The 7,038-nt window shown below is 38.8% G+C and overlaps 1 protein-coding gene across 1 annotated transcript; it reads right to left on the reverse strand.

Moving 5' to 3' along the window:
* Positions 1-1,184: 1,184 nt before the first annotated feature.
* On the reverse strand, positions 1,185-4,149 carry LOC144647931 (uncharacterized). The gene is made up of 3 exons (XM_078507604.1): positions 4,091-4,149; positions 1,826-2,118; positions 1,185-1,421 (listed from the first exon to the last, which is right to left on the reverse strand). Exons 2-3 carry the CDS (start codon positions 2,114-2,116, stop codon positions 1,185-1,187), a joined length of 528 nt encoding a protein of 175 aa, XP_078363730.1. The 5' UTR covers positions 2,117-2,118; positions 4,091-4,149.
* Positions 4,150-7,038: the final 2,889 nt, after the last annotated feature.

Consider the following 7,038-nt stretch of genomic DNA (forward strand, 5'->3'; position numbering starts at 1 on the left):
GCAAACTCCATCACCTTAGATTTCAATAGTTCTGACAATTGTCCGCCCGCCAAAATTAAACCCTAAACCCCACTAAACTAGAGTAGCTTGCTAGAACATGGATGCCAAGGAAACGGCAATCCACAAAAGCAGAGTCACATTAAGCAAAAGCGTGACACTAAATAATGTCTGCAGATTAAAAGGGAAGGAAAAGTTACAAAGCTTGGCTATACAGTAGAACCCTGGTAAATCGAACTCGGATCACTCGAACAACCCCGCTAACTCGAACTAATTTCCATTTCCCTTGGATTTGACCCCGATAACTCGTATTTCGGTTCTTAAAACTCACCACGGATGCCTATTGATTAGAGCAACGGACAGATCAAGTATTTGACAATCATTTTCCACCCTTATCATAAGAATGTAAGGTCGTGTTAGAGTTTCTGACAAGATAAGTTCAATATGCACTGTACTGTATACTGAAGTGCTAAAAAATCAGTAAACTATCAATTATTAACTTGGCAAATTACATATTCAATCGACCCCGATAACTCGAAACCCCGCTAACTCAAACTGTTTTTCGTTTTCCTTCAAAGTTCGACTTACATATACCGTATTTACTCGAATAAGCGCCGCAGCACTTCTTTAATTTTACGCGCATCAAGTGCGCCGCTTATTTGAGGGCGGCGCTTATTGGAGGGGGCGCTTATTTAAAATTTGGAAGCCACAAGGAATCTTATCTTTTACAGTTATTGAAAAGAGCGTCTTTTGATTGTCAGTATTCCTCTCTTGCTGAGACAGAAGTGGCGCTAACTGTCCTGGCAAAGTTTGCGTCCTTCACAACATTTACAGAACTACGTATTGTAAGAGTGTTGAATAGAAATAAACTTATGGGAGACCGATAAAACAATCACTCATAACTGCAAAAAATCTCTTTTGATGCAAGGAAATGTTTAAGCTTGTTTTAGAGTCCTACAAAGCATGTAGGGCCGTTTTTAGTTTAACGAAATTCCTCAAATAGGCGCCGCATTAGGACTGCGGCGCTTATTAACTTTTTTGTCCCAAATGCGGCGCTTATTCGAGGGCGGCGGTTATTGGGGGGGGGGGGGGGGGGGGCGCTTATTCGAGTAAATACGGTATGTTTGATGAAATCTTTTCCTAGATCCTTCATGTGGCTCAATATTATCCTCAGCGGAGAATAAGTTTTACATACCAAAGCCAAACCCAACGACAAAGCGAAAGACAGTAAAGAGCCAGATGCCATTCGGAAAAGCTGACAGCAGACCAAACAGGGAAACTATACAACCAGCACCAAATATGATGGTTTTTCTGCCCAATTTGTCTGATAAAGTGCTGATAAGGATGCTTCCGATCAGCGAGCCAAGAAAGACCAAGGAGGACGAGATAGTACCGTACAGTTCCTTGTCACACACCAAGTCAAACTGTAAAGAAATCAGGATAGGTTACAGTTGGAACGAGTGAAACGTTTGTCTTTGAAAAAACGAGAGCACTTTTTAAAAAACAAGTTTTAAATTTGAAACGTTAATTTCAGTGTTTCAAGGAAACAAGTATGAAAGAGACGCTGAACTTTTCTTTTATTAACATGCGCCACATTATGATTATTGATTTCTTACAAAAATCTGTTTCACCGAAGTATACGTACAAACATTTTGCCTTCCGCCATCTAGAAAGTCATGGGAATGGTCCTTTTTCGTCTTAGCATAATAATTAATCTTACATCATTTTCGTGGTTTTTTTTTTTGTCTGACAAGGAAAGTGTTTGTTTACTGCAACAACAACAACATCAACAAAAACAAGCAAAATAATTAAGAGTTGTGGCAGTTACCTCCGTGACAACTGACGTGTAGTCGTCAACAAACTCCCAAGCTTCTCTGGAGATATCACACCTGTGAAAAAAGTTGTCATCTCCAGGGTACACGGTTCCGTTCACTTTACACTCGCTGCTGTTACCATTCTGGACGCAACGCCAGCCAGGTTCAGCAGCGATGAATGTAGCCAGCAGCGTTGGCCAAGCAAACCAGCACCAGGCAAGACAGTTTGCATAGATTAACAACAGTAGTTGATAACGACCGAAGTTGCCAATTTTCTCCAAAACTTGATCAGCGGTTGACGCCATCACTGCCTTTAAGATAAGAAAAGATAAAACGTTTAGTTTGCTTGCACATGTATTCTGAAAGCTTTGGCTCACCATGCAAATCGATTTTTTTTACATTAACTGAGAGCTTTTTGGCGGGCTCATTGTATTGGTCAAGAGCTGTTGTACGGTCGGTGGGAGTGACCATGGAAATTGCGTAACTTGTATCGCAACGTAATGAAAATTTCAGAGACTTGAGAAATTGTCGCCACTTGTCCAACAAACACAAACTTTTGGAAATAGTTTCACTTCAATTTAAAATTCCACAAAGTACTTAAAAATAGTGTTTCGAGGCCAGTTTAAGAAGCCATCTTGTTTTGCATGAAATCGAGGCCATCTGTGGCTACCAGTTTCCCGGCCGAGATTTGCCCCTGCAAAAATCAAGCGGGAGAGGCTTATCGTGTGTCCTTACGCGTACGTCTGCGCGCGCAATGCGGCTCGATTCATTCCCGCATAACAGTACACAGGCATACCAACTCAAAAGACACAGGACACAAAATCAAAATTAGGCTTGCGCTCTCCTTCGTCGAACGCAAAAAGAATTCCAATGATTCCGAGGTGATTTCCCTTTTTTTGCTGCTAATTCCGACAAAGTTTCCGCTTGATATTCCACGCCACCGATATATTACTCAGTGACTTGAAACATCAGGTGAGAAACCCGGCTGAAAGTGGAAAAATAACTCGGCGGCGTGAAACATCAAGCGGAAAAGCCGCCGCTGTTCGCATTTTACACTCGTGCATGCATTGATATCAAAACCTTTTCGAGTAAAAGAAAGCTATGGTGACGTCTTTCTTAGCAACGGCTTGATTGACACGTTTGCACCGTTTCCCGGCCCGTTTTGTTTAAAAGAAAGTCGGTTTTTTGTTTTTTTTTTTTTTCATCTTTTTTTTTTTTTTGCCCTTTTTTTTTTTTTTTCCTCTTCTTTCCCCGTGCCTTTTTTTTTTTCTTTTTTCCCCTTTTCTTTTTTTATTATTAATCAGGCCGAAAGTACTGGCTACACTCAGTCTTGACAATTTGGGATTTGCTTCAATGTGTAAAAGCAATAGTTTCACAACACAGTGATAGCTATCCTGTACGTACTTTGTCGCAGAACAAATAGAAAAAAAAAAAAACAGTAATCATTGTGTCGATCAGATTTAAATTATTTTTATTTATTATTTATTTCTTTTTATATATTTTTTTTCATTATTAGCCCCCTTCCTCTGTTCAATAAAATGGCCACGTAATTCATCTGTCCGAGCGAAACTGTAACGAGAAAATAGATACCGATAAAGTTTGCTTTTTTGAAATTTCAGCGACAGTTTAAACGTGAATTGTAATGAGGTTAAAAGTTATGCTTAAGTGAGGTTTTAAGTTTTGTTTATATTTCACAAATACATTTAGCATTTTATATCATTTATCAACAGCGTTTACTAATTCCTGCATACTTATTACTAATTTCCAAATAAACGCGGCGGTCAGAATCATTGTAAGCCTCAATTGTACTGTTTTTAAACAGTAGCATATGACAAAGAAAGGCTATCTTGTACATATTAACCTTAAAAAGCAAATAAAGAAAATATTGTATTTTAAAGCACCCAGTGTGTCGATCAAATTCAAAACAGGCATGCAATAACTACGTACGAACTTAAATGGCTGTAGGGACAGAGACATGAAGAACAGTTTCAGAATAGTTTCATGATGCAATACAAAATAAAGTGCAGGACACAGGAACGGCTATAGCTAGTGCCAGACTTCGAAATCGTGGCAGAACGGAATGACTTAAAGCGCGGACACGATCAGAGGAAAAAATAACGAAAAGGAGGTTCATGACCGATTTGGTCTCCGTCGGCAGTGTGTATTTTTCTCGAACACCTCTTTGTTTCGCCGACTGTAATCTCTGCTGGTAAAGTACGTTAAGAAAGCATGTGCTTACCAATTGAAAGCAAGGCGCAGTATGTCGAAGCAAAACTTACCGTGTAGCAGATCAGAGCGATTCTCTGGCGTTTACTTTAATCGGTAGCAGTCCGTTGTGAGGCAATTGTATTATATATGTATTATGGGTATTTTAAAGATATTAAATGGACACACCCTGCGGCAAGATATAATATCTGCACTGTGGTAATGAGAAATATTTATCATTATTAATCAGTCCGAAAATACTGGCTACACTCGGTCTTGACAATTTGGTATCAGAATATCTCTCAGGCGACAAAGCTATCGAATCCCCTACTGATTTAGGGGAAAAAAGATGCAAATAGGTTCAATGTATAAAAACAACAGTTTCATAACAGTGAAAACTATATCCTGTAAATACATTATCGTAGAACAAAAAGCCAAAGTGCCTAGCGCGTTGATTAAATTCGAAATAGGCACTTATTCCATACGACCTTAATGCGTCTACTGCAGGCACATGGAAAGACAAGTTTCATAAAAAAGTTTAATGGTATTGCAAGATAACTTGCCTTATTTCCTTCTTAAATAAATAATAATGGATTGATGTGTGGAGAGAAAGAACTCAGAAAAACATTCTGAGTTCACAGATGGGACTCGAACCCACGACCTTCCGTACACCAGTCGGACGCTCTAACCACTGAGCTACTAAGAACTCTAATGGTGAGCAGTGGTCAACATCCTTGTTTCCACAAAATTGCAGAAAATCTGGGGCGTTCAAATAGCTGCGGTAACACTCGCCTATGGCTCATGCTTCCAAGGCTGCTAAGGCGTGTTATCACAAACATTTTTTGAAAATATAATTTTTATCGTTATTCCTAATTTTCTCCGTTCAATAGCCACGTGATTTAGCTGTCCGAAAGAAACTGCTACATGAAAGTGTCCAATATCATCCGAATAATATTTGCTTTTTTGTAATTTCAGGCATGTTTTAATGTGATTTCCAATGAGATATAAATTAATGGCAAAAGTGTGGTCTAAAGTTATATTTATATTTCACGCTTATTCAACAATGTGTATCATTTGGCAGCAGCATACTAATTCCTGCATTCCAATTTCTTTTATTCCCCCCCCCCCCCCCCCCCCAAAAAAAAAAAAAACTTAGCAGCCAGAATTCCATATCATATTAAAAGCTATTCTTGGTTTTCACGTAACGTCATCAACATTCTAAAATCCACAATCGCAAGAGCCCTGAGTTATCATCCTTCACTGGCGATTTTCTACAATCTGGACAGTTGAAGTTGTGGGGAAATGTTTATGCGAATGTTAACTTGTTCATGAGGGTTATCTGACCGCTTTGTAGCAGAATTTAATGCCATGTGTTTTCATTGATTTCCGGCGGCCAGGTTGGAGTCCAGGCAGTTGGGCTCCAACATGGCGTTTCCATATAGCTGTGCTCTCAAAATTTGCGTGAAACATTTTGACGGATAACTCGAGTACGGAATAACGCACAGACCTGAGACTTGGACAAGAAGATTATCTAGCACTTTTCTACAACCTGTAATATTCTTGATTTTTTTTTACTCAATAGTTTTGGATTTTCGCGACGTGACAGTGAAAACCATGAATTCTTACCGTACTATATCGTGGGAAAGCAAAAATTAAAAGAAAAAAAATAAAATTCAAAAGCGCCCAGTACGTCAAACAAATTCGAAGTCGGCAATTATTTCTTATGTCCTATATAAGTCCACTGCATGCAGGCACATAAGAAAAATAACTTCTGCATAAAGATAGTTTCCTAATCAGTGACTGCAATATAAATGGCAGGATACTGAGCGGCAGCTACTGCTAGACTCTCAAACTGTGGTAGATCGCAATGATCGCGGACGAGATCAGACGAAAGAAATATTTCACTATAATACTACCACTTCCTTATCCCGCAGATCTTTGATCTTTCAGTGTTAAATTCCTTCTTTCGTACCTCATATATTTTTGACTTTTCATAGATACACTTTCATAGAATTCAGTAAGGAAGTCGATCAGAATTAAATGATAACAGTCATGGCATGGTTTAAAAGTGAATAATACTAATGTCATAATCAGTTTTTATTAAACCAACCCCCATCGAGTTCGTCCTCTCCACGTTGTGGATGAAACCATGCCAACAGCCGTTATAATACATCACGTACAAGCTTGTACAAAATGTTAATGCTGAAATGGATTGATTGATTGATTGACTGATTGATTAAATTTTCGATCGATCAATCGATCGAGCGAGCGACTGATAGACTTAACAGCCCCCTTGGTGTGGCAGATGTATTATTCTTCGCAGCAAGACTTCGCAGCCGTTGTATGGGCTCGTCACGCAATGCTCCACCAGGAGAGATCGTTGCGTGACAAGCCCAACAAAAGAGACTATGCTACTGGTCTCTCCATTGCGTAAACGTACCCCCAATCGAGCAGCCCTCGATACCTACCACGACAAGACCAATTTCTACACTCTTTTTTTTTTCTATAAGAATATATTTTATAAGAATATCGAGGCTGAAATTTGCGAAATTTTAAGAATATTTTACAGTAAGAATAAGCCCGAGGCTGAGATTTTGAAAAGAAAATAATTTTGTGTCTTGAAAATGTGTTTCAACTTAGCCGTCAAAATTCTTCCTTTCTCTAAATGACAAAACTAGCCAAAAAAAACAACAAAAACAGCACTAGCCGTATATGTTTGATTCTTTCTAACATTTCTGCAAGAAGGTATTCACTTGTAACTGTTACTCCACTACATTCTAAAACAGAAATGCCATCGCTAAATCTAATGATCTAAGAATATTTACAAGAACATTTTAGCTTAAAATCGACAGAAAAATAAGAATATTCAGCCTGGGCCAGAAAAAAATATTGTTATTACTGTAATATAAAAAGAAAAGAGTACAAGATATCGGAACAGATGAATTCCCAAATGACTGCTCGCGGCAAATGTCCGTGTAAGACTGGGTTTAGTCGCGGTTTCGGCCGAGAGGGACTTGACACT

Source organism: Oculina patagonica, chromosome 4 (genome assembly GCF_052425735.1).
Source record: "Oculina patagonica isolate OP01 chromosome 4, crgOcupat, whole genome shotgun sequence".
Lineage (NCBI taxonomy): Eukaryota > Metazoa > Cnidaria > Anthozoa > Scleractinia > Oculinidae > Oculina > Oculina patagonica.